The sequence below is a fragment of the Bidens hawaiensis genome, unplaced genomic scaffold, assembly GCF_021521415.1.
Source record: "Bidens hawaiensis isolate Kalapana, Puna unplaced genomic scaffold, B.hawaiensis_p1.1 tig00018745_1, whole genome shotgun sequence".
In the NCBI taxonomy this organism is placed as follows: Eukaryota; Viridiplantae; Streptophyta; class Magnoliopsida; order Asterales; family Asteraceae; genus Bidens; species Bidens hawaiensis.
The window spans coordinates 277,364-304,083 of NW_027492838.1; the positions used below are offsets into that span (position 1 = coordinate 277,364).

A 26,720-nucleotide genomic window follows, 5' to 3' on the forward strand; every position below is an offset into this window, starting at 1 on the left:
CTGTTAAGTCTGGCCGTTAAACCCATCAGCATGCCCCTCACATGAGGGGGCTTGCGAATTAGGGCTTAGGTTTATTTAGGGAGAAAAATGACAAAACAACCCCTCACGTGAACGACCAGACTTAACAGAGTTAGTGTGATCGAATTTAATTGCAATGTTAATGAAACCACATGAACAAAAATCGTAAATTTAAAACTATTAGATTAAGTTCGTATATTCGAACAAAAACCGTAGTTTACGGTTTTTTTATAAAGTCGATCCGTTCAAAGGTTGTCGGTTAGGTTGTTAAAAGCGCGCCATTTAGCACTCGGTGTAAATTAGCGTAGCAGCGTATGTTTAAACTAACATGAGCACTGATTTAACCTCTCACCCGTTGGCTTATCCGATACCACGTCTATCTATTTCATTCACACACACTTAACTTCACTTGTTCAAACAGTTTTGATTTCTTGAGCAATGGCATTAACCTTCAATTCTTATTATTATTATTATTATTATTATTATTATTCATCTTCTTCTTTAAGTTCAACTCAATTCAGAACAAAGCCTACAAATTCTCGTTCAATTCATCCCACTAACGCCTTGTTTGGGCTAACGTCATCAAATTCAGACGATTTGCCGAAACAACCTCTTTCTGTTACAGCAGATTCATCTTCCGTGCCGAAAGCTCGATTCGTTGCTCGCCGGACGGAGTCTGTGTCTGCAGTGGCGGATCCAGGATTTTTTTCCGGGTGGTGCACTACTTTTAGACGTTTCTATTTCATGGAGTCGGGTATAAAAAAATCCGGGTCGGTTTAAGGTTCGGGTCGGTTCGATGGTTCGAGAAAGTTCATTACATAATAAAAATACGATAAAATAATAAAAGAGACACCGTCATTAGAAATTAAAAACTAACAAATTAAAACCAACAATCAAACAAACTAAAACTAAATTTAACAAATAACTTAACAATCAAGAGCAATTAACATTTTACAAGAAGTCAAGAACAATTAACATTTAACAATGGATTGTGAATGTAAACTTACCTTCAAAGTGGGAGGATTAGAGGATTCGAGTAAGAGTAGGCAGTGGCAAGAGGACGGGGATGGCTGAGTGGCTGACAGAGTGAGGTTGCCGACGTTCCACGATGGTCGGAGTGACGAGGACGAGTGGCTGACGGAGTGAGGCTGCCGGCAGTCAGGGGCTGAAGAGGGTCAGGGGCTGGGGACAAATAAACAACTTAAAGATAACCTTCTGCAGCTTATCTTTCTAACAACCTAACAAATTGAAACCAACAATAACAGTTAAGAACAATTAACATTGAAGAAGAAGAAAAAGAACAATTAACATCTAACAATGAATGTAACTTTTCCTTCAAACTGGGAGGATTCGAACAATCGAGCTTCGAGGAAGAGTGGAAGGTTATGCAGCGGCGGGAGGAGTGTAGAAGGACGGCCGGAAAAGCGGCAGCGGTAACGCGGTGGTCGGAGAACGGACGGGGACGGCTGGTAGTCTTGAAGAGGGATCAGGGGAGAGACGCTGCAGTGTGTTTTGTGGTGTTTGTGTATTATTATTATAAAACCCAAATTGGTATAAGAGTGAGTTAAAAAAAATAAGTGTAAAAAAACGGAATCGAACATGTGACCTCTAGGTTGCAAAATCAACAACTTACCAGCTGTACAAGCGCGTCAAATAAGAATGAGGTGGTTCCTTTCCAATTTATAATGTGGTTCCTTTAATATTTTTTATACATAAATACACTATTATTTCAAAACTCGGGTGGTTCCTCGGAACCACCCATTTGTACCATAGATCCGCCCCTGTGTGTCTGTCCGTCAACTCGAACGCCCTCTACGTAATGTTTGTTTGTTTGCTTTCTTATGATTATGATTTACTGTTTGTAGTTCCAGCAGGAGTGTAAACGAGCCGAACCTCATCCCCGATCAGAGCTCTACTAGGCTTGTGCTCGGTTTGGTGTGTCGTTTTTTCAAGCTCGGGATTGACTCTTTTATTTATTTATTTATTTATTATTATTCTTTTTATTAATTAATTAATTAATTGGTATACGTTTTTTTATTATTTTTTATGTGTTTTGAGAAAAACTTTAAAGCTTGGCTGTGCAGTGTGGAATTAATTCATAGAAGCTCGAAAGAGGTAAAATTTAAAAATACACAAGGCTTAACAAGCCTAAACGAGCTTCCCATACAAGGCTCGAGCTTGGGTTCGATAACTAAACGAGCTATATTTGAGGCTCGTTGAGCTCGAAAAAGCTTGGCTTGTTTTGAGGTTTTTTTTTAATCCGATCTCGAGTAGTTCGTAAGAAGCTCGGCTCGTTTTCCCCCATAAGTTACGGCAAGTTTTAATCAGATTACTGTTTTTAGTTGTTGGAAAAAATATTACATGAATATCATGAACCTAAATTGGGGAAACTATTGTCAATCTGTGAATCAGGTTTTCTGATTTGTTTTAATTTATGATCTAGGGTTTTATTGTTGTATGTTTGTAGTTCAATTGGGAATTGTGAATCTAAATTGGAGAAACTATAGTCAATCTTTGAATTAAACTAGGGGTGTGTGCGGTCCGATTTGGGACTGTTTTGGGCTAAAACCAAAACTTCGGTTTTTTAACTTTTGAAAACTGTTCGGGACGAGTTTTGGTCCGGGTTTAGTTTGGTTTCGAATTTGGGCCTAAATCACTTTGTTAATTAATAACTAATTGATTATTATACATTTGGGATAAATATTTGAGGTACATATTTATTAAGCTCTTATATATTATGTAAAACTAAAAATAAAAGAGATCAATCATATGCGTAAAATCCCACTCATAGAGTAAAGTCCGGGGAGGGTTTAAAGAGAAACACACCTTTCTTTTTTCGGTTTTTATCACATGCGAAACCAAAACCGAACCATAAGTTTGATTTTTACAATAACATAAAACTAAACCGTCAGTTTTTGTTTCGGTTGTTTTTTTGGTTTTATGCACACCCTTGAATTAAATCATTTGATTTGGTTTAATTTATGATTTAGGGTTTTATGTTGAGCTGTTTTTATGGTTGAAAGTCTGTAGACTGTAGTTCAACTGGGAACAGTGAATTTAAATTGGAGAAACTGCAATCAATCTATGAATTAAATCATCGGATTTGGTTTCAATTTTATGGTGTTAATGACAGTGGAGTATATGAGTCTTCCTGCTAGCCAATACTCTGTTCTTGATGCTCAAAGGATCGAACGGATTGACGACAATACTTTCAGGTGTTATGTGTACAAATTCAAGTTTTTTGCTTTTGAGGTTTGTCCTGTATTGCTGGTTCGAGTTGAGGAACAACCTAATGGCTGTTTGATTAACCTTGTGTCGTGTAAGGTGATTAAAGTCTTCAAAATTGCGTCTTAATCATACTAATGTGTAGGATTTTGTGGTGTCATTAATCTTGAACTTTTGTGTTTTTTCTCATTGCAGCTTGAAGGGTCTCCAATTGTGGTTGCACAAAATGATAAATTTGATGGTGAGCAATTCATTAACTTTTATTATATTACGTTTGTAACTTTAACCTTGATATGTCTTCTTTTTATTTGAGATAAATATGACAACACATGAGATAGTTAGTTTAAAAAGGTAAAAAATTTAGACTTTTGAAATTGCATAGCTGTGTAGTATTGATGCAGAGTGGAAGCACAAATATGAAACAGAAAAAAAACTAAGTTTGATATAATATTCAATGCCGAAATGATCACATCAAATCTCATACTATGATCCTAAGAAAAAGCTAAAAACTTGATGTAGAAGTTAATACTCTAAGATAATACTTTATTCTAAGTTATATTAATAATGCTTTTCAGGACACCATTGACACTAGTTTGGTATGGGCATGCAGCTTCTATGGTGAATAGAATATCATGTGATAAGAGCAAAAGCAGTCCTTCCATGCAAGAACTCACGTCCGACACTGTTATCGAGGTGATCGTTATGTTTCTGAAAATTTCAAATAAATTTTATTATTTTTAATCTTAAATTAGTTCATTAACTCAAAAGTTAATACAATTCCTGATTTGTATGTTCATTGAAATGTTTTGTTCAGGTTAGCATTGATATTCCATTTCCTTTTCGGGCAATCCCTGTTAGTACTATCGAATCAAGTGGCACCCGAGTTCTTGAGCAGATACTGAAGATTATGCTTCCATGGTTTATGGCACAGGCATGTTTAATATGCTTAAACTCAAGCAGTTTAATAACACCAATGACACAAGTAACACAATAAAATAAAAGTTTGGCAAAAATTACAGTCCATGTATTTAATTACTACGTATTTTTGAAACTATAAAACTACGTCATTTTGATAAACAGGTCCTAAACGTGTCGTCTGGATCTTTTAACCTATAAAACACGATTAGTTAAATCGTTTAACTTAAACGTCTTCAGCAGGTTGAACCCGTTTGGACATGTTTTCAATCGTGTTAGACATTTTGTGTTACAGGCGTGTCATAAATTGCCAGTTCTATATTTGATCCATTGAAGACATAATACAATGCAAATCGACTTTAAAAAAAAATAAAAAATGACGACAACCTATGTATGTGCAGTTGGTGAAAGATTATCAAGCGTGGGCTTCGGGTGACACCTCAAGGCAGCCTCTTGGAACGGGTGGGATATGATATTATATGAAGATTGTTGCACCTCCTTTCAAAATTAGGGTTTCAAATCAATCTATTTTGTGTAAAAATGTAATGTTACATTCCACAAGAAATTCGGTTATTTTATCGCGTTTTTTTTATCCATTTGGGTAGTTTGTACTTGTATGATATGAACACCGAGATGTATTTGCTTTTTTTGTGTATCAAGAACAGATCGGATGCTGCTATAATATTAGTTGCTAGTTTTGTGCTTCAAGAACAGATTGAATTCTGCTTTAATATTGTTTGCTAGGTTGCTTTTGCCCAAGCCAAAACTTTATAACTTTCTGGGTCTATTTCTATAACTTTGTGGCCGCGTTAGATCATAGATGTCAGCAGGCCCAAGCCGGTGTGCACATGGTGTTGGTTATGAATAATGGATCAGTCCAAAATTAATCATCACCACAGTGGCAATGCTCACTGTGACCATTTCCATGACAACTTACTTCTCCAGACGCCACGTCAACACAATACCATGTACTCACCGGCTACTTATAACTAACCGGTACAATGTAACCACCATCACCAGAAATGGTAATACTGATTTACTTAATGCATTTGAACATCTAATTGAAAAGTTTGTGGCTTAAGAGCTTCCTGGGTTCAATTTGCCAACCAAATAGTGCAACAAGTGGTAATAATATAAATCCTATATTACTCAGCTTGCTTACTAGTTTTGTAAATTGTTAGATTCAGTGGTGTATGTGGGCTGGTATGAAACGTTAAACCCGCCGTTGCAACTTTCAACAAAACAGTATTGTTTATATATATTTAATATTTGTAGATAAATTATACTGTAAATAATGAATAAAGTGTATAAATGTAAATGTATATACAAGATGGGGATCGATACCCCGCATCTCCATTGATATTTTTTCTTTTTTGAGTTTTCCCGTGCATATGTGGTGTCGGGTTTTACTGTTTCTATGCCCCATGTAATAGATGTATGGTCAGCTAGTGCTTGAACCCGACTCGTTGTCAAAGACTTCATGGGCCAAATTGGCCAGGTTTATTATTATTATTTATTAATTTGTTTTTTGAGAGTATAGGGATGTGCAAATGTTTTTGCTATCGGTGATAGTGCTAGAATTGATCAGCGCAAAGTCATGGTAATTTAATATTTTCTTTTTAAATTTGTACAGAAAGCATCACGTTTGACGAATAAATATGTTTTGTAGGAAGATATTGGTGCGATATTCAACGCAGCTGACAAGGATAAATTGGGCTCGAGCACACGAACTGTTTAAGAATTTCAAGATATTATTTATGACACACTCATTCGTTATCCCCAAGTTGAACTTCATATACAGAGCAAACATCTTTCCAGTGTAACCAACATCTCTGCCCACGTCAATTTTGGATTTTAAAATGAGAAATGTAAATTGTAATAAGCATTTTGGACAGCTTGCACCATTAGGTGTAGAGCAGGCAGTAGCAGAATTACCAGGAGATTGGGTTTCAGATTTGAATCGCATGATCTTTTTAATGGTTGCAGATCGTGTGAGGTCGGGTTTGGTTATTGTTCAAAGCAAAATGGAAGTTGGGTTGTTGAGCAATGATCTTACTTGTATCTTGTTTAGTGACATTTTTAAGGTTGTAATGTTATTGTGAATTTGATATTATCTCGTTTTTTTATCCTTTTCACTTTTTTTGGGTTACGTTTAAACATGTTATATATAACTCATCTTTTTAACAATTATTCATCATTTCACTGCATCTTTTTAACAAGAAAATTGACAAGATTATATACATTTGTATTTGTCCCACATCAGGAATGAGATGCAACATGTTGCTGCTTATTAGTCGTAGATGGGGCTTCCCTATCGCCGAGCTTGGTCACGTGAGCTTGTAACTCAAGTGAGGGCATTAAAGTAGTTTGGACTGTGACAGAGCCTAGAATGGTTGGATCAAGCTTGCTGCAATATCCGGCTTGCCCGTTCCAAGTTTGGGGTTGGGTCATGTTGTTCGAGCGAAGGCTCGGGCTACTTGGTTCCTAAAGTAGAGGGCAACGCGTCAGGCTGGTTTCACAGAGCATCGAAAACCTCTCGCTCTAGACGGTGGAAGGATAACGAGTTGGTGCAGCCTTGGTCCAGATAGCCATCCGGGTTCTTTCAAATGGACTCCCACTTTTTTTTACTTTTATTACCATTTAAATTTAAATCAATTTATTATAAAATGAAATGTTACATTCCATCTAAAATTCTATGATAAGAATATTGAACACCAAAATGTATTTGTTGTAACAATTTACATCAAAATGTACTTCTACAGGCGTCACCACCGACTACTTATAACAGACCAAAATGCGAAACAACTGGTAATAATAAAATCCTTAGGAGATTAAAGTTCAAAAAAAGGAAACTAATATAAATCCAAACACAAGTGCAAAAACCAACTAGGTTGGTTTGTTTTCGGCTTAGCATGCGAGACCAAATCGCTCATCCGTATAATCTTGTCCTACAACTTAAAGAAGAGCCACTGAAAGTATTAAACAAACGAAATCATAACAGTTTGGTTGGCTGTCCCATACTACTCAGCTTGCTTACTAGTTCTATAAATAATAATAATTTGTACAAACTAGCCAATGTGTTGGGGATGTAGCTCAGATGGTAGAGCGCTCGCTTAGCATGCGAGAGGTACGGGGATCGATACCCCGCATCTCCAATAATATTTTTTCTTTTATGAGTTTATCGTTCACTGCATTTAAACCCTTCTACATGTTATAAAGGACCACGGGATTTGGTTACCGTCGTCTCCAAAGTATGATACATATATGAGAGGGTGTTGAGGTTTCTGATGGTATCAAAGATTCAAAAGAACACATATGATAGTAGATATGATCAGTATCAGCGGTATGAAAGTTAAAAATGGTTAAGAGTAAAGGGGTGTGAAATGTCTATGCTATTCGTGATTTTTAATATTTTCTTATTACATAGTTACAGAAAGTGTCACATTTGAAGAATGTGTCACATGTAACCGAGCTTTTAAATGATCCGGATGGAGAGGAAGATCGAAGATGGTTTTATTTATATAAACAAAATAGATAAAAAGGGTATATTAGTTTTCATAATGATAGGTTGCGGTTCAAACAAAGGACATATCTAGCAAACTGCTAGACATGTTGTTGGCCAAGATTACACCAATGGACCCACGCCGTTTCAAGGGTATCGGGCGTCATGATTTCCGTCCACGTCGGTTTTGGATTTTAAGATGAGAAATGTATAAGCATTTTGGGCAGTTTGCACCATTAGGTGGAGAGCAGGCAGAGCCGAATTGCCAGAGGTATCATGTGTATGCAAGGTAATATAGTTTTGTGCATATTGGCATATTTTTTAGGCAAAATTAAATGTAATTTAACCCATTTATATATCAATTAACTACTTTTTTTTGTTACATCAAGACAGAAGATAAACGGGCAACAATGATTCACTGATTCATGCTTTTTTTTGGGACAAACGCAGAGCATGTGAGTTGGAGAACGACGGTGCAGGTTGTGTGTAACCCGACGACAAGAAGCTTCATTTTTGGCAGAGATTCAAGTCAATCCGGTGGTCTTTTTAACGGCTGCAGATCATGTGGGGTAGGATTTGGCTGCTGTTAAGAGGCGAAAAAGATAATTGGTTTGTTGAGCAACGACAGCTTTACTTGTATCTCGTTTAGTAACATTGTTAAGGTTGTAATGTTATTGTGAGGTTGAAACCTTGAAACCATTTAAACCAGTTATTGGTTTGATTTCATGGTTGTTCTTTAAAGTCGGATTTTTAAGCTTTATGTAAAAAAATTGTCTCGTTTGTTATTACAAATATCTTTTTCTCTGTTTTTTGTTACATTTTTAACATGTTATGTAACTCATCTTTTTAACAAATATTCATGGTTTCACTACCACATCACAATGGACAAGATTTTAACCATTTGTATTTGTCCCACATCAGGAATGAGATGCAACATGTTGCCGCTTATAATTGGTAAATGGGGCTTCTCTATTGCCGAGCTTGGTAACGTGAGCTTGCAACTCAAGTGGAGCCTAGAATGGTTGGATCAAGCTTGCTGCAAGTTTGGTGTTGGATCTTGTTGTTCGAGCGAAGGCTTAGGCTCTTGGTTCCTAAAGTAGAGGGCAACGCGTTAGGCTGGTTTCACAGAGCATCGAAAACCTCAGCCTGCCATAGCTACATGCCACATTCTTATAACAAAATATTATTTGAAAAAAGTTCAAAGCAATCCTAAGCAAACATGATCATGTATGATCATCCATCACAAGGGTCCATGGATGTATGGATTATAGGGGTAGGTGGAATGGGGAGGCTGCCTATTACTATGAAGACAAAAGCATTGGGATAAAGTGACACATGCATGTTAATTATGCTTAGGATGCCCATGTATGCACATGTTGTTTCCATCACCATTTTTTCTAGGATTTCAACAAAACTCCATCTCCAAGAAGCCAAATATTAATCATTCATTTGATTTGGACATTCAACTTTTATAATTTATTAAGGGCCTGGTTTAGATCCTTGGGGTTATTAAACCATATTCTTTCATTAACTATCTATAGCCATGGATGGTAAAGGTTTCGATTAATAGTGGAGTTAAATTTCCGTTTTGAAATAGTTTGATACTATAAATTACTGCGTTAGAGTAGTTGAAACGAATTTCATCGTGGCCTCATAGTTAAAAGTTCTAGCTTGTTACACCCTACAAAGGAAACTGAATTCAAGAACTTGATGTGACCTTGATATTATAAAGAGATACATAAACTCAAAAAATAGTTGTTTAGCAAATAAAAACTATGAACATATACTCTTGTTTATGTAGAGACACAATTTCTATTCTTTCAGATCCAACCAAAATAAATATAGAAATACAAGTGAATTGTTCTATGTTATGTTTACGTGAATGCATAACCTATCATGATTATTTCTAGACAAGCATCATGTTTTTGTACTCCATATATAAGCATTTTAATCATTTCAAGCACATGTTGTGTGACAATTGTTAAAGAAATAGCCGAATAATATTGATGGATAGATAATAACGCTTCATAATAAATTGTAGATAAAAAGAAATTCTACAATCTACTTATTCGGTATTGACTATTGTCAATAATAGAGTGAGTTGTATAATATTTGTCACTAATAATAGAGCAAGTTTTATGGTTATTGTCAATAATAGTATTTATAGAAAACTTTTTATTGTTTTCCCGGTATTTCCATTTAAGTTATATACTAGCAGAGAGCCCGCGCTTTGCTGCGGGTGTGAAATATAATACTTATAGGAATTTATTGTGTTATAGTATCCGTCAAGTTTATCGTATGACTTTAATCGCTTTATTTAAGTCAAGATGTAGCAAATCACACACATCTCCTTAATATTTTACCACACGGAATGGTTAAATCAGACTCAGTGGTAATGACAAAGCAATGAATGGAATTGAAAGTCCAACATTAAATATACAAGCGTCTCATGAGAGAGAAAGTTTGAGGTGAAATGTTGTCTATATGTATTATCTATATCTTTAAGTCAAGATGTAGCAAATCACGCACATCTCCTTAATGTTTGACCACACGGAATGGTTAAATCAGACTCAAACAACGAATGTGATAACGACAAACAATGAGTGGAATTGAAGGTAGCATTCAGTCCAACATTAAATATACAAGCGTCTCATGAGAGAGAAAGCGGGAGTTGAAAGGTTGTCTATATGTATTGCTTTATTTAAGTCAAGATGTATCAAATGTATCTGTCAAGTTTATCGTATGACTTTAATCGCTTTATTTAAGTCAAGATGTAGCAAATCATGCACATCTCCTTAATGTTTGACCACACGGAATGGTAAAATCAGACTCAATGGTAATGACAAAGCAATGAATGGAATTGAATGTAGCATTCAGTCCAACATTAAATATACAAGCGTCTCATGAGAGAGAAAGTAGAAGGTGAAATGTTGTCTATATATTTAAGTCAAGATGTAGAAAATCATGCACATCTCCTTAATGTTTGACCACACGGAATGGTTAAATCAGACTCAAGCAACGAATGTGGTAATGACAAACAATGAATGGAATTGAAACGAATGTGGTAATGACAAACAATGAATGGAATTGAAGGTAGCATTCATTCCAACATTAAATATACAAGCGTCTCATGAGAGAGAAAGTGGGAGGTGAAAGGTTGTCTATATGTATTATAATATACTATAGATATAGATAATAAGTTAAGAGTGAATTACTTGTTTTGTTAAAAGTATAAGTTTTATTCCTCTTTAACATTATATATAAGTTTGATCTCGTTTTAGTATTTGTTTGTGCGGTCATCCTTCCAACCCCGTCTGATTTAACATGAAAGACACATGAGGGTACGCATTTGATCATTTTCTCAAATGTGACCCTTTATGCAAATGATAAGTTGTTTGCATGTAGAAAATACTGTGGGCTCGTACGAAAAATTTAACCTCAAATTATTATCAACTAATTTTGGATTAGATGAAACCTCCAGGTTTTGCGTAATTGGATGGGAGAAATATACCTATTGGAAATCGAACAACACTAGAACACATTAAGAATAAGGTCATTAAATGTGATAAACACAATAAGTTTATCATCACATTCTCATCTCCATCTCTCTATATAAATAAAAGTCATACCCAATTACCCAACAATCTTTCTCTATTTAGTTCAACTACTAGTCTACTCATTATATAAAGATATGCTTAAAAGTTAAAAGCAATGTACTCCATAAAAACATGATAAAAGACAGAAAAAAAGGGGAAATTGGCGTAAAGGAAGAGATGGAAAAAGTTAAGGTGGTAAAAACAAGAGGAAAAATGATTGGAAAATGAGTACGTATATAATTGCATGGGCAAGGTTATGGGCTAGGTAGCGATGTTGTTTTATGCTTGTGGGATGTTCCCCTTCTTTTCTTTTATATGGAACTATATATATTAGTAGCACACTAATAATATTTTTTAGTACTATTTGTTTTGTTGTTTTTAGATTCCCAGTACCACTATATGTATATGTTATATTTATATTTTCATGTTCATATTTGGTTGTTGAACAAAGGTCTCATTGAAAACAACCAGTGGCGGACCCAGGATTTTTTGTCAATGGGGTCCCAATTTTTTCGGTTTACAAAATTTTTCGGGTCGGTCGTTATTCGGGTCGGGTCGAGGCGAGGAACATAATAAAACACGGAACTATGGTGTCATTGGAAACGAGTAAGTAGAAAGAATCTAAATTACAAACTAGATGAAACATACACTTTTAATTCATACCCGAAAAACATGAACGTAATCTATATATATGGTCTTACATAATTGACCAAAACATGAAAAATTAACTCTAACACAAATAAATGATTAATTATAATATACATACACAAGGTAAATAATAAAAGAATATGCAAAATCCATGTTAACATTATATATGTTGCATGGTGATAATGACTATACGAGAGAAACTAACAAAAAGCACAAATACCCTAACTGAATAACTAAGACTAGGATATTAAAAAAACAACAAAAAAGGAGTATGATGGGGCTTGAACCTACAACCTCTCACAAGTAAAACAAGGGACTTTCCACTGTACCAGTTCAATCTTAATAGTATGGGTTCCAAGTATTAATTTTTATGGGGTCCTTACAAAATTTAATATACCGTCTCTAAGTAATTTTTAAAAAACATCGGTGTCCCGGGACCCCGATCGGACCTATGTGGGTCCGCCCCTGAAAACAACTTCTTTATCCTTTAGAATAGATGTATGGTTTGTCTATATCTTACCCTCGCCACTGCTACCAATAGTCTGGTTATAGATTGGATTTTGCTATATGTATAATTGATATTGAGGAGTTGAGTTTTTGATGGGTAGTTAGACAAATTAAGTAGGCTAAAGGCCGCTAATATTAAATTGAGGTGCATGGGTGTAAGGCTCTGTTACCGGTAGCCCTACATTTGGTGTTGGATTTACTCATAAACGCAGCTCTAAATATCAGAGTTAATTAAAACATTCGCGGAATATTAAAACTTCAACCATAATATAATACATAACCTTCAAATCTTGTCTTATAAAACATTCATAATCATTTAAAACAAAACATAGTCTTTAAAACATCACAACATTTCTTCGAGATGCCAGTCTCTTCGATTCCATGCCATGTGTCTTCAATCACGCGAGCTGCCTCAACCTATTTGTCTGCGTGCATACTAAAAGTCAGCTACGCTGAGTGAGTTCTAATTAATCACATAACTTACTTTACATACACATATACGTGCCCGAAGGTACGCATTACATACTTAACATGTCCATCAATCTTTCATACACATACATAACTATCCTTATGTTATAAAGAGCATTCGCCCTACATACCTCGGATATTATTAGGGTCCGGTACCCTTCATCCTCAGATATTATTAGGGTCCGGTACCCTTCATCCTCGGATATTATTAGGGTCCGGTCACCCTCTATCCTCGGATATTATTAGGGTCCGGTACCCTCCATCCTTGGATATTATTAGGGTCCGGTACCCCTTCTTCCATCCCTCCTTAACATACTTTCTATATACATAATCGTAACTTTGGCACATACATACATCATTCATTCTTCATATTACAACATACATATAACATCAACCATTTCCTGGCAGTACATGCAATTCCGAAGATCGTTCATGTACTGGCAAGAAACCATTTATACATTTCACATAATACATGTATGGCATACACTTATCACTTAGGATAAGTGTATTAACTAATCACATTGAGTATGCACACAGCCCCGAAAACATAACGAGGAATGGGGCTAGAAACTCACCTGAAGTCGGTTACGTTCACCGTTAATGGTAATCCCTTTCTTGAGCTGTGCACGGCTAACTGTATAATATTTACATGTATCAATTAACTATTCTATCTCATATCGTATTTCTATCTTTTTTTATAACCCACAACGAACGGGGGTCCGGGGGCAGCGCCCCTGGCAGCAGGGTCTAGGGGCGGCAGCCCCTAGCAGGGTCCAAGGGGCAGAGCCCCTGGCTGGGGTCGAGTTGCCAGGTCAGCTTGGAAAAATTTTATTTCCATTAACTGTCGTGACACATTTTCCATTAGGATTTTAAATTATTATTTAATTCGCTAACTCAAAAGTTCAAGGGCTTAATTGTAATTAATTCATTCTTTTTCTAAGTCCATGGACTGTTCTATCATTCTTTCAAAGTTCTAATTCGTTATTCAGTCCTTAACGAATGGGAGTTCATAGCGAATTAACTATTATAACGAATCTGGCTTTGTAACGAATCAAGCATTATAGCGAACGGGTCCTTATGACGAATTGGACCCTTTCACGAACTGGTCCATATAGCGAATTGGACCTTAACGAATCAGTCCCAAGCGAACTAGCCCAAGTAACGAATTGGTCCATCTAATTCGTCATCTTCTCTAACGAACTGGTTATAGCGAATCAAGGGTAATTCGTTACCCCTTTCCCTTAACAAATTAGATACGAACTACAGCTAGTTCGTTATGCTTTCCTTAGCGAATCGTCTTAACGACCCCCCTAGCGAACTAGGGTTAGGTCAGGGAATGTCATAACATTCCCTGACATACTCTTAACCTCGTATTACTTTTCCGGCGCCGTCATTGCTGGAAAGCCGCTGAAAAAACGCGAACTCACCGGAAAAATGAGTTTTAACTCGTTTTTCACCGTTTTTTGCCCCGTTCGATCCAGATCTGAGCTAGGGTGATCCCTAAGCTCATCATAGGTTCGGCTCGTGATTTAAACGGTTTAACGGTGTCGGCTCGTCGTTTCGCAACTATATCTAACGGGTTAAGCTCATACAATATTAAACTATCGTTACCTCGGGTCGGTGCTCGGTTTCCTTCTTGATTTCGGCTAGGGATAAGGAAGAACTAGAGAGAAATCTTAAGTGTGTGTTTTTGGGTGGTGTATGAAATATGTGTGAATGTGGATTAAAAGATGATTAATGGTATTTATATTTAGGGGTCATGGGCTTAAGCCCATGGTATTTCCTTCTTCTTTCATACCCCAAGTCCATAACCCATATCCATTTACCGAACACTAGCCCAACTCATATTCTATTTATCTAAACCGATAACGACCCACTATAAAATAGACGAAGTTTATTTTATTAATATAACCGAAAGTAGGATGTTACAAGTCTTCCCTCCTTAAAGAGGTTTTGTCCCCGAAACCTAACTATTACATAAACAAATTCGGGTAAAACTTGCGCATCTCATCCTCAGCTTCCCAAGTAGCATCTGAATCCTTGCGATGCTTCCATGTCACTTTCACTAAAGGTATAACCTTGTGACGAAGTTGCTTCTCCTTGCGGTCAACTATCTCGATCGGTTGTTCAATATAGTTCAACTGTTCGTCAACCTCAATGTCCATTAATGGCACATGAGACGTGTCATCAGCTAGGCATTTCCTTAGGTGAGAAACATGGAAGGTTGAATGAATTCCTTCTAACTCTTCTGGCAAGTCTAGCTTATAAGCCACTTCACCTACACGATCTAAAATCTTAAACGGTCCAATGTACCTTGGACTCAACTTTCCTCTTTTCCTAAAACGGATAATCCCTTTCCAAGGCGAGACCTTGAGTTTAACGTTGTCACCAACGTTAAACTTAATCGGCCGTCGCCGCTTATCAGCATACGACTTCTGTCTGTCTTGAGCAGCTTTCATTCTTGCCTTAATCTGATCGAACTTCGAAGAGGTTTCTTGCACAACTTCTAGGCTTCCCATCTCTTTCTGGCCAATCTCTCCCCAATACACCGGGGTCCTACATCGTCTGCCTTAAAGCATCTCAAACGGTGGCATACCAATACTCGAATGGTAGCTGTTGTTATAGGAGAACTCTGCTAGATGCAGATGATCATCCCAACTTCCTCCAAAGTCTAAAACACAAGCACGTAAGCATATCCTCGAGGGTTTGGATCGTCCTTTCAGACTGTCCATCGGTTTGAGGATGATACGCCGTACTAATGTTTAATCTCGTTCCCATAGCTTCATGGAACTTCTTCCAAAACCTCAAAGTGAATCGAGTATCTCTATCAGACACGATCGATAACGACACTCCAGGCTTGGCCACAACCTCTTTTATGAACAAATTTGCTAACGTTTCTGACGATATGGCCTCTCGTATGGGCAGAAAGTGAGAACTTTTGGTCAAACAGTCCACTATCACCCAGATGGTATCATGATGCTTAGCTGTACGAGGTAGCTTAGTTATGAAATCCATGGTGATGTTTTCTCATTTCCATTCTGGTATCTCTAGAGGCTGCATCTTTCCATAAGGTTTCTGGTGCTCTGCCTTGACTTTCAAGCTAGTTAGGCACTTACTGACATAATCTACTACATCATTCTTCATGCCTGGCCACCAGTAATCTCTTTTCAAATCTTGGTACATCTTCGTAGTTCCTGGATGAATCGAGTATCTTGACTTATGAGCTTTATCTAAGATTCGACCTCTGAGATCTCCATGGCGTGGAATCCACATACGATCAAACCTAGTCTTAACACCATGAGTGTTTTCCATCAACTCATCTTGTTGGCCATAAATTCTTTCCTTTTTGACTAACCCTTCATCTACCAACACTTCTGACTGCACTTTGATGATTTCTTCGAAAAGGCTTGAATTCATAATCAGCTGGTATGACTTCACTGTTGCAAGGACTTCCGCATTCTTACGGCTTAACGCATCGACGGCTACATTCGCTTTACCGGGGTAGTATTTTATGTCACAGTCGTAGTCCTTTATCAGCTCTAACCACCTTCTCTGTCTCATATTCAGCTCCTTCTGCTCGAATAAATACTTTAAACTCTTATGATCTGTGTAAATGGTACACTTAGTACCATACAGATAATGTCACCATATCTTGAGAGCATGCACTACTGCCGCTAGCTCTAAATCATGCGTCGGATAAGTACTCTCATGGACTTTCAAATGTCTAGACGCTTTAGCAATCACTTTCCCTCGTTGCATCAAAACGCAATCTAGCCCTTGATGTGAGGCATCAGCACACACAACTAAATCCTCGTCACCATCGGGTAGAGCAAGGATTGAAGCTTGTGTGAGTCTCTTCTTCAATTCTTCAAAAACTTCTTCTTGGAACTTTCCCCAACTGAACACTACCGACTTTCGGGTCATACCGGTCAATGGTGCGGCTAGCTTGGAGAAACCTTCGATGAATCTCCTATAGTAGCCAGCCAACCCTAGGAAGCTTCGTATATTAGTCGGATTCTGTGGAGTCTTCCAATTAGTCATCCCTTCAATCTTAGCTGGGTCGACGGTAATCCCTTCAGGATTAATCACGTGACCTAGAAATTGCACTTCTTGCAACTAGAACGCGCATTTTGAAAACTTAGCATACAACTTCTCTTTCTTCAGTCTCCAATACCTCTTTCAGATGCTCAGCATGATCGGACTCGCTCTTGGAATAGATCAATATATCGTCGATAAAGACGATTACTGACTTATCCAACATTGGCCGACACACCCTATTCATCATGTCCATAAATGCTGCAGGAGCATTCGTTAGACCCAATGACATCACGAGGAACTCGTAGTGTCCATACCGCGTCCGAAACGCTGTCTTAGGGATGTCTACCTCTTTCACCTTCAGCTGATGATAACCTGATCTGAGATCTACTCGTGAGAACCAACTTGAACCTTGCAGTTGGTCAAACAGATCATCAATCCTTGGAAAAGGATATCTATTCTATACCATAAGCTTGTTCAACTCACGATAATCTATGCATATTCTCATACTTCCATCCTTCTTCTTCACGAACAACACTGGTGCGCCCCACGGGGAAACACTTGGTCTAATAAAACCTTTATCGAGGAGTACTTAAACGTCCATCGCTTAAGTACTTTTATTAATATAAATATGAATTTATATAAATTAGAAGACTAACCTCATGTTTAACACTTTTTCTTACTTTAAAATTAAAAAACCATCAAATCATAATAAAGTCAATGATTTTTAAGGTTTCACATTCTAATCACTCATATTTAGTGGTTTAGCTATCCATATCTGCTATCATATCACAATCAATTTGCACACTTGCACCTCAACCACCAATCTAAGAATATATGTTTTCAAAATTTGATTTTATAACAAAAACAGGTTCTAACATTTAATTTGAGTGATATCAAACAAATTTTGGTTTTGAAAAACAATTTGCTATATTAGAGACCAGTTGTAAAATATTGGTCACTAACATTATATACTATATTAATATCTATTTGTCGGTGCCACAGATCCTTTGTAGCACCATTTTGTTTGACTTTTCTAAAATTAATTACTATTTAAAACCAACTTTATAGTTTGGCTAGATGGTTTAAGTTGTTCTCCCAAAGTCATCCAAAGGGTATTTGCATGAGTTCGAATCCTTGGCATTAATTTGTTTTGTTCTTTTAGTTATCTTCTAAGGTTTTTTTAGTTACAACTTTTTAGTTATTCTTTTGTGTTTTTTATTATCTAGTGATGCATAAAAGAATGTTTTTTTAAAGGATAATTTAGGCTTAGTTTTATACTTGTAATGAATTTAACTGATACCGAAAAAGTTGCATCAGCTCGCAGACGCAACGCCCGTGTTTTTTTAATATGTTAACTTTACGAAATTAGTTTTGGGTTCAATTTCGGTACCGTAACAAACGTAGCCGATGTCGCTCGAATTCCCATTTTCGCTGCAATGCCCGTCTTTTATTGACCAAATAGGCATCGTTTTAAATATGTTTTTTTTTCGTATCATAGGCTATACGAGTTTCAAAATTATTTTGAGCGTCTATTAATTTACTCTTAGGGTTTAATGCATATATTGACACGAACATAGACAATGGAGATCAAATTCTTTTGACTATAATTATAAGTTGTATGTGTTCCGATACTCTTTTGGGTCTTTACAAACTTAATTTGTCCCGTCGCAGCAACGGGACTGAGATAATATAACTTTTTTGTTTTTATAGTTCCGTTACCATAACGAACGTTATTAAACAAAACAAATCTGCATCGGTTCGCATTTTAGACCGTACGTATAAACGTCATTTTAGATATGTTTTGTTGTTTTATAAGCTATATGAGTTTTTTTAGTTCGGTGTACCGTAATGAACATAACCAAAATTGTGGGAATTCGCGCCGACTCGCCGCGCAACACTTGGGTTTTACCGGTCGAATAAGAGTCGTTTTAAATGTGTTATTTTTCGTATCATAAGCTATACAACTCTTTTGGGCACTTACTAAATTAATTATTGGGTTTGGTGCCACTAACGTAACAAAGTTAATCGATACAAAGCTTATTTGTGACACATTGATCATAAGTTGTAAGTGTGAACATAATATTTTAGATACACGCATAAATATTTTTTGGACTTAGTGTTGTTGTCATTACGAAATTAAATAATACCGATCAAATTCGTAAAATTGCGATGACGCCGTAACGCGGCGGATGTTCCTAGTTGTTCATTATTAGAGAAAAATTTGGCTGCCATAAGGACCTATCATAAATTGGACACTAAGGGGGTGTTTATGATTCCTTATTTTACCTCTTTATGACTTATATAAGTCATAAGTTATAACTTTGTAACATATATAAAAAATAAGGAATCCCAAACACTCGTGATAGAACCAAACTCAACTTTAATCATTAATCTTAAAACGGTTAGTAGTAATAGTCAATTGAAATAATTGTTGTAAATTAATCGAGCAAATCCACCTCTTTATTATGGAGAGTTTTCTTGCTAGTCCATTAATAATATCAACACTGTTAAAAAAAAGTAACAGTAAATTCATTAATACAAACTCGGGACTAATATTTCAGGGCTACACTATTTCCTTATCTTTTAATAAATCACTTAGCATTTAAAAGTAAAAGTAAGGTTTTTGGGTTATTACGAGCTAGGTTTGATCTTTAGTGTTCAATTTTCAGTACATGCAAAACTGAACACCCAAGCGGAAATCTGACTTTTGAAAATACATAAGACCAAATTGTCGGTGGTTTTAGGTTTGGTTCGGTTATTTCGGTTAGGAAGTTATTACCGTTGCTATATATAAAAACACATAAAGTAAGACCATGTGTAGTTGATGGAGCCCATATAAGAGCGTTTTGTGCGATGCCATCATAAGGGTGTTTTACAACAAAATGGTGTAATGGATGAAGCCCTTCCAAAATCCAATCATTAACTCATTCTATTATTATTATTATCATTATTATTTATTTTTTTATTAAAAATAAAATAAATAAAGCTGACCCATCAATTATTGACCAGCTTCTTTCCTCCATCTGACACCGTCTAAGAGGAGCCCCCACCTCATTTCCACCCAAGGCGCCTGTGGAGCGGTGTTTCCTGACATTTTAAGAACGTTTTAAACGGGTATAACGCCCGCTACGCAAGGTTATGAAATATGTGAAATATTTAAAACCCCCTAGCCCAAAGGTATACCGAAAACAAGAAACCATACATAAAATAGTCACCAAAATATAAACATTATAAGCTTTCATCCTCTTGTTCTTGGATACTTCTTTTCTTCATTGGCGCTTAAATTTCATTATTTTCCCCAAAATTCATCAACTTTTTACCACCAAATTCAAACCAATTCCAACTTATTATAACTTATAATAATAAACTTGCTTTTCGAATTTTGATTTTGCTCTTCTTTACAATCTGTCACAACTTCATAGGTACGTCTTCCTTGAGAGATTGAATTCATTCGTGAAATCATTTTATTGCTTGTGTTCTCTTCCACTGATTGTAATGGATTACAGTTCAATTCGTTCGGTATTCACGTTGAATTGTATCATTGACCGCATGTTTGACCAGATGATATTGATTTTATCGCACGGCAACCAGTTTTCTGTATCAATTTAGAGTAGAGTTAGGGTTAGGGTTTTATATCAGTTACGTTTGTTTGGTGGTAAGATGACAGATGTTGTTCAACAGCAACTTATAATACATAAGGCTGAGAGTAATAATAATGATGGTTGTTTGGGTTATGAAAGATTGTATGATTGTATGTCATTTGTATCATCAGAGGATGATGATCTGGCAGAATCTTCTGTTGTAAGAAGACGACAGTTTCGGGTTTTGAGTGCAAGGCAAGCTCGAGAAGTGATTACGACAATCGAAAGAAGAAACCGCGAGTCTGAGTTGATGGCTCTTGCGGGTCTGCAAACTGTTTCGATGTTGGATTCGTTTTTCTTGAGGGAATCTCGAGATTCTCCGAGTAATCAAGGGAATGTTGAGAGATCGAGCGCCCCGCGCGTCTTCGCTTTTGCAGATGTGGAGAGAATTAGAAGAAGAACATGTGTTGGATCGGGTTCGTGAGAGGGTCCCGCAAAGAAGTTTGGACTCGAGCACGATTGTTTCAAGCACCACTGAAGGCAGAGGGAATGAAACTGAAAACGAGTATGGAACTTGGTCGAATGATCTGATGGAGCCACGGACCGAGGGTCGGGATCAAGACACGGACGGTTCGAGCCGTGAGCAAAGTCCTGATATTGGTGAGGTTGAACGGGAGAGGTTTAGGCACATTGTTCAGGGATGGAGGGATGCACTGGATGTTGCACAGAGTAATAATAATAGTTCGAGGGCCGAGTGGCTCGGGGAAACTGAGAGGGAAAGAGTGAGGAATGTGAGGGAATGGGTGCAAATGACAAGTCAGCAGAGGGGTACACGTGGCGGTCGTGAACAAAGTCATGAAAGGACGGGTGGTCAACATGATGGTCAACCAGAGCATGTTAGAAGGGATATGCTTAGGTTACGCGGTAGACAGGCTTTAGTTGACCTACTTATGAGGGTTGAAAGCGAACGACAGAGGGAACTTCAGGGTTTGACAGAGTATCGAGCTGTTTCTGGTTTTGCTCATCGCAACCGTCTTCAGGTTTAGTTCTGTTTCTGTTTTCTCTAAAAGCCTTGTATAACCATGTTTGCATACGATTATATGATTAGTTGATTACATGAAGTTTGAAGTTTGTTTTCGTTTTTCCAGTCATTGTTGAGAGGCAGATTCTTAAGAAATGAAAGACCTGTAGAAGAAGAAAGGCCTTCTTCAGTTGCAGCAAGTGAATTGGTTCAGTTGAGACAACGTCACACTGTTTCGGGTTTAAGGTATGCTTTATTTCATCTTTTATGCTTGAAGTCTTGATATCAGTTTCAGTATCTGCTTTTAGGATCCATTATTTTCTAGCACTTTTTTTTTACACTAAATGGTACGGGTCGAGTGGCATGCCAAAACAAGTAACCATTTAGTATGTGTCGGGCCAATGCCATTGAGAATTTTGTTTTTCTTTTTTTGAGTTTTGTAAATAATGAATGTGTTAATTACTTGAATATGATTTAAAAAGCTATATTTGTACATTGATAACTATTGGAATAAAGGTCTAATGCAGTTTCTGTACAGTTTGGGTGACTTCCTGTCTGGTTTGGTTTATAGTACAGTTTGGGTGACTTCCTGTCTGGTTTGGTTTATAGCTAATTTTTAGAAAACCATCCATCATATGAAGCCTAACCCGAATGGACTCATTTACCCATATGTGTATCAAATTCCAGCTCTAGTTAAATAGTCCTGAATTCGTTTATTAAGATTTTCTTTGTTACTGTCAGTTGATGACATGGTTCCCTCTTATACCAGGGAAGGGTTCCGGTCCAGATCAGAAAATGTAGTTCATGCTCGAGTAAGCACATCCATTCTTATACCACTAATCTTCAACAATAACATCACTAATCTCACAAGCGATTAGACTCACACTCACACTTACACTTTCACAGGAACTCGAACATGATAACCAAGACCCATCACAACTGTGGGCCCAGGAAACTGACATTCACCAGGTAACCAACCGCATAAGCGGCTCGGATACCGTTACATCCACTCAAAATTCAAATCAACAAGAAAACATTGATGAAGATGAGAGAGAAGAGTGGCAGCAGGAAAACAGCAGTTATACTGAGTTTAATAATATATGGAGAGACGAAAATTTAGAAGATGCTGGAATAAATTGGCAAGAAAATTCAGGTAACGATTGGCCCCAAGAAACTTCAGAAACTGATGGTGATATGTCACACGAAGCCATTGAGAATTGGCCCAACGGGCCTTCTGACCCGCCGATGCTGCATTTGGGCCAGGTCAATAGGTTTCACCCACCTGATGATGATAATGTTTACAGCATGGAACTCCGGGAACTTTTAAGCAGGTACAGTAACTACAGTTTAACATCTGATTATTTGATTATTAAAGCTTCAAACAATAGAATTACATCCAAACACTATTTGTTTATAAGAATTGCACGGGTAGTTCCTGTGGTTTACGTATACAAGTTTAAAAAAATACAGGTTTAGACCAACTGTTTGCTGGAATGCAACACCAATGATCCCTCGAGTGGTTGAGCGTTAACTTGTTTCATTAAGAGCATGTGAAATGACTAAAATACCTTTTAACATTACCTAAAAAATTAATCAAGACCAACCCACTGGGACCATCCGTGTAATTCTTTCTTTTTAGTTTTTACAGCTGTTTATCTTTTACTATTACTTTTGCATTGACTGAATTTCTTGTTTATTGTAGAAGAAGTGTTTCTAATCTTCTTCGAAGCGATTTTCGCGAGAGCTTGGACCAGTTGATTCAATCATATGTCAGTCGGCAAGGTCATGCTCCCGTTGACTGGGATCTGAACCGGCCACCTGTTTCACCAGAGGTTGACCAGGATGAACCGACTGATCTGAATCAGCAGGATGTGAATGGTGGCGGGCCTTCATTGGTTCTTTCATCGCCACCTGTGCCTCCACCACAACCAATTTGGCATCATTTTCCTTATTCTAGTTGGACCCGTTGCACAATGCATCATCGCTCTGAACTTGTAAGTTATAACTGTATGTGTTTGCTTATGTTGTAAATATTTGGATAAACAGATTATGAATTGAATAATTGGTTTTCAGTAATTAATATCAACAAGCTGTGAATAAAGATAATTACCAATTTACAGTATATACTACTGTTTTTTGGAAGGTAACTTGTACAAGCCAAGCTGCTCATGAAATAACTAAATAATATTATTATGCTACATATAAAAATATTAGTTATATATATATAAAGGTAGGTATAAATATATATAAATTAATTAATAAATGATAAATGCGCGCTTTAGAAATAGAGCTCTAGCTCCTGTAAGTTAAACGAGCTTGAGCTCGAGCCTAGATGAGCTAAGGCTTAACTCGGCTCATTTACACCAGTTGTACATCACTAAATTGATAGGTTTGACTATTTTAGTTTTTACCATGTACTAAAAGAGATGGTAAAAGGATAATTTTATTGTTGAAGGGCACAAATCACTCTTCTTTTAGCCTAATTTAAGAGGCCTGTATGGTCATTTCAGACTTTTTTTTGTCATACTTATTAAATCCTTTCAATAATCATAATGATCAATCATGATTATTTGATTAATATAACTTCAAATAGCATAAATAAAACAATCTTGTTTGTGTAATCAATGACCGAACATTAATGAAACAGGAATGGGAAATGATTAGTGATTTGAGAGCAGATATGGCAAGGCTGCAACAAGGAATGATTCACATGCAGAAGATGCTAGAGGCGTGCATGGACATGCAAATCGAGCTGCAACGGTCTGTCAGACACGAAGTTTCTGCTGCTTTGAATCGATCACGAGGTGGACAAGGTACATTCAGACACCACACTTAAGTTGTAATTACCATTCTGCCCTTTCGATTGTTAACAAAAAACTAGTACCTTTTATGCAGGTATTGCTGTAGAAACTTCAAAAGATGGATCAAGTTTTTTTGATCAAGTGAACAAAGGAACCTGTTGTATATGTTGTGATAGCCAAATTGATTCTTTGTTGTACAGGTATTCCTTTTATTTTCCGGAAACTTAATTTTGAAAGTGACTTTTTACCGTTAGTAAAATGTCTAAAATATCCTTTTGTCATACAGATGTGGGCACATGTGTACATGTTCAGAATGTGCAAATGAGTTGGTTCGTGGTGACGGGAAATGTCCATTGTGTCGGGCGCCAATTGTTGAGGTTATCCGAGCTTACTCGTTACTGTAAACAAATTACAAGTTGATTTAAGGAAGAAGATTAAAGAAAGTTGTTGGTGGTTTTCTGTAGAGTATGTCATTTTTGCCTCACTATGTTTCTGATTAATTATGTATTGTATACTTGGAATAACAGTTGGTATTTATTTATTGAATAATAAAATTCCACACGTGCATACAAACCTATGTATGAAGAAGATGTTTTTTCTTGTGTTTTCTTGAATGCAGTTTCCTCTAAAACATTGATTATGACCTGAATTAATAGAATCCTCTATAATTTTTTCGATCGATCACGAGCACACTCTTGTTTTGAAAAATGAAGTGTAACATCTTTATGTTTTCGGTATTTAAATTCATTGCATTTACCAAGTTAAAAAGAAACTATTCTAAACAAATCAATTATGTATGAGCTGATGAAACTTATTTTGAAACCAGTCTCGGTCTCAAGCTGTACAGCCAGTTTGATATCGGTTTAAGAGCTTTGAAAACGGAATAAAAAACGATCAAAAACTGGTTTGAAACTGAGTTTGTTAAAGCAAATACCTCCGGGTACTAGTATAACGGATAACGGTGATATGTACCTTATTGGATAATATACTCGGGACATGGGTGTAGTAATCCCGACGAGTTAGTGAATGAGAGTAAAAACACATGGTTAAGGTTTCTTTATTAATGTTCTGAATGAGATTTGTTACAAATATTACAACACATATATGTGTGTATTACTTCGTTAGTTACATGTACAATCGCATTTACAATGACGTTAGGTAGTGGTCCCTATAGATGTCGTTATCTAGTATCCAGAAGACTCTTCTATGGCTTCTGAGACCAATCAATGATAGCGACTGATAACCTCTTTTTAGGATCACTAGATGTCGTTGTCTATGTCAATACGATATTCTTCTTGGGACCACCGGATGTCGCCGTCTATGTCAATGGCGTTTAACTTTATTTAAAAACAGTTCAAATCCAAAACCGGTTTATAAACTCAGGTATATAACGATCAAAAAATAAAAAAAAGGTGTGTAAGGACACATCATTTATTTCCCCCCTAAATAAAAGCAACATATAATAAACAAATCTAATATAACTCAAACTTCTCTATCCTATATCCTGGAAAATATGAACACTCAGTAATTGATTATTCGTAATAGATCCAAACAAATGTTTAATATATTAAATAAATTAAATCTTTTATTAAAAAAACAACTTATTTATCCTTTTGTAAAAAGAGCACACCAAGAAAAAGTTTAGAATACGCATTACATATGATCTTTTATATACGGTTTTAGTTTCTATGATTTGACTCAAATAACTATTGTCCGTTAGTTTAAATTTAGTTTTTTAGTTTAGTGTCTTCATTTTTTATAACTCAAATCCAGTCCACTCAAACCTTTAAATAGCAAACTCAGTATTTCAAAGCATGAAAGATCGTTGTTTGAACGTGGAATGTACATAAACTACCAAGGGTGAAGATCATTTTTAGCAAATTAGTTGAGAATGGTGGCGGCATAATTTCAAAAAATGGAAGATCGTTGTTTGAGTGTGGAATGTACATAATCAACCGAGGACGTATAAGTGAGCTAATTGATATATTTTGTCATTTATGCATGTACTCATGATCAGTTCGCAAGGCACAAAACATAGAGATAATTAAAAGGCATTAGCGAGACACCTCGCCTAACCATTAACAACCCACATACTATGTATCCATATGTATGTATTTGATATGTATGTTTATCTTAACTTGTTACTTGGCATATGGTCATGTGGACTTCCAAAAAATACATTAAAACATTCTCACTTTTCAGGTTACATCTTGACTATAACTATATAATTCTCAATCATAACTATTCAAATACTGATAAAGAAAAGAAAAAAAAACACCCGTCTAAAATATCTCCTAATAAAAAATTTAATGCTTATTTATTGTTATTAGGCTTTTTTTATTAAGTTAATTTTATATATGAAGTTATATTTTCTGTCTTTTAATTCAAAAAATATAATAT

General features: G+C 36.4%; 1 protein-coding gene, 1 non-coding gene and 1 pseudogene across 4 annotated transcripts; all 3 read left to right on the plus strand.

The window, feature by feature from the left end:
- The first annotated feature begins 396 nt into the window (after positions 1-396).
- On the plus strand, positions 397-4,359 carry LOC143556797 (uncharacterized). 2 transcript variants are annotated; one of them, XR_013139447.1, is made up of 6 exons: positions 397-695; positions 1,803-1,834; positions 3,152-3,342; positions 3,439-3,484; positions 3,819-3,936; positions 4,058-4,165. XR_013139447.1 is itself a non-coding variant. In XM_077046038.1 (6 exons), exons 1-6 carry the CDS (start codon positions 457-459, stop codon positions 4,235-4,237), a joined length of 771 nt encoding a protein of 256 aa, XP_076902153.1. In that variant the 5' UTR covers positions 397-456; the 3' UTR covers positions 4,238-4,359. The 2 variants fall into 2 exon arrangements, 1 of the variants encoding a protein (XP_076902153.1); XM_077046038.1 differs by having other exon boundaries at positions 3,854-3,936; positions 4,058-4,359.
- A 2,881-nt stretch (positions 4,360-7,240) lies between these two features.
- On the plus strand, positions 7,241-7,313 carry TRNAA-AGC (transfer RNA alanine (anticodon AGC)). The gene has a single exon. It is a non-coding gene; the product is annotated as a tRNA-Ala (tRNA).
- A 12,732-nt stretch (positions 7,314-20,045) lies between these two features.
- On the plus strand, positions 20,046-24,798 carry LOC143556826 (uncharacterized; annotated as a pseudogene). Its single transcript, XR_013139450.1, has 8 exons — positions 20,046-21,538; positions 21,647-21,765; positions 22,289-22,331; positions 22,426-22,850; positions 23,222-23,513; positions 24,167-24,332; positions 24,415-24,520; positions 24,607-24,798. The product of XR_013139450.1 is annotated as an uncharacterized LOC143556826 (transcript).
- Positions 24,799-26,720: the final 1,922 nt, after the last annotated feature.